Source organism: Belonocnema kinseyi, chromosome 6, assembly GCF_010883055.1.
Source record: "Belonocnema kinseyi isolate 2016_QV_RU_SX_M_011 chromosome 6, B_treatae_v1, whole genome shotgun sequence".
NCBI classification, from domain to species: domain Eukaryota; kingdom Metazoa; phylum Arthropoda; class Insecta; order Hymenoptera; family Cynipidae; genus Belonocnema; species Belonocnema kinseyi.
Window position 1 is genome coordinate 5308514 of NC_046662.1, and position 1365 is coordinate 5309878.

The window sequence follows — 1365 nt, forward strand, 5'->3', positions numbered from 1 at the left end:
TCCTACTCCACTGAGAAACTGAGGGAGCCACCAGTTCTACGAAAGCTGAGAGCGGGGTGACTGAAAGCGAGAGTTTGGTGTACATTAGTTTTGGAAAATTCAAAAGTAGTATTTATTTCATTCAAATTTGATTTTGCAGGTATTTTTTGCACCATGTTATTTTGCGTTTGGCCGACATTTGAAAGTTCCAATAGTTGGACTTGTAACTAGTCAACTTTATGAGTGGATGAATGTTCCGTTTGGAAACCCTGACAATCCATCTTTTATACCTGGAGGTTCTCTTCCGTACACAAGTCACATGAATTTTTTTCAACGATTTACCAACACAATAATGCAGCTTACGACAAAAAGTACTTATAGTTATTATACTGCCGACCAAAAAAAGTACGTGGATAAATATTTTGGTCCAGGATACCCAGATATTTTTGACCTTCAAAAAGATGTGGCCCTCGTATTAGTAAATTCACATTACACTTTTAATGGAGTCAGGCCAATGACTCCTGGTGTCGTCGAAGTGGGAGGAATTCATATTCAAGAAGATAGTGAAAAATTACCACCTGTAAGTGACAATATGTTATTAGAAGCTAACTTTTTTTTTTAAACTTCCGAAAAGCTTATCCAAGAATATTGACTTTATACTTGGCTTCTGGGTGCCCTTTGCATCAAATTTAAAGTTCCCTAAAGGATTCTTTTACACAGAAAAAAATAGGGGTTTACTTATGTTGTGTCTCAAATGAAAGTTGGTGTCATTTGGAACTTGAGCTCCAATAGATACCTGTAAAGATCCAAATGGGTTTGTATTCACGACGAAAACTACCACCGCGGGCTGAGAGGCGCTTGTGTCGCTGAAACAATATGGCCGTCATAATCGTACACGGTGCTATGTGTTTATACGGGAGTTTGTTGAATTTTTAGTAATAACTAATTATCAAGCATTAAAAATATGTTGCTGTTGCAACTATATGCTATTGAAAAATTTGCAAATGCTAAGACGTCGTCACGGAATATGGTCGAGGGTCAGAAAATTGTGAATTCTGGTTTAATTTTTATGTGCGGTGCAAGCTCTCGTTCGTCAACAAAGATTGAGCTGTATGCTCTGTGTCTAAAGACAAGTGCATTATTGTCGCCTGAGCCTCACGTTCTAACGGGGACTTTATCAATACATCATGAGGATGCAATGCTTCCAGATGAATTAGATCAGTTCGATGAGCATGATGTTGATCCTATTTATGTAAGAGTAAAAAGTATGAATTGCTCATGCAAAGCATTTTTTTTCAACACTCTACGTCCTGTACTAACATCTGCAAATATAACATTGTTATTTTTGTATACAACAATTCAATTCCATTCATCACATTTATTTAT

At 36.8% G+C, this 1365-nt stretch overlaps 1 protein-coding gene across 1 annotated transcript in view; it reads left to right on the top strand.

The window, feature by feature from the left end:
• Positions 1–1365, top strand: part of LOC117174552 (UDP-glucuronosyltransferase-like) — a 34372-nt gene that overhangs the window by 6019 nt on the left and 26988 nt on the right. Inside the window, exon 2 of the mRNA XM_033363757.1 lies at positions 140–559. Coding sequence (XP_033219648.1) covers positions 140–559 — 420 coding nt within the window. The remainder of the gene's footprint in view (positions 1–139; positions 560–1365) is intronic.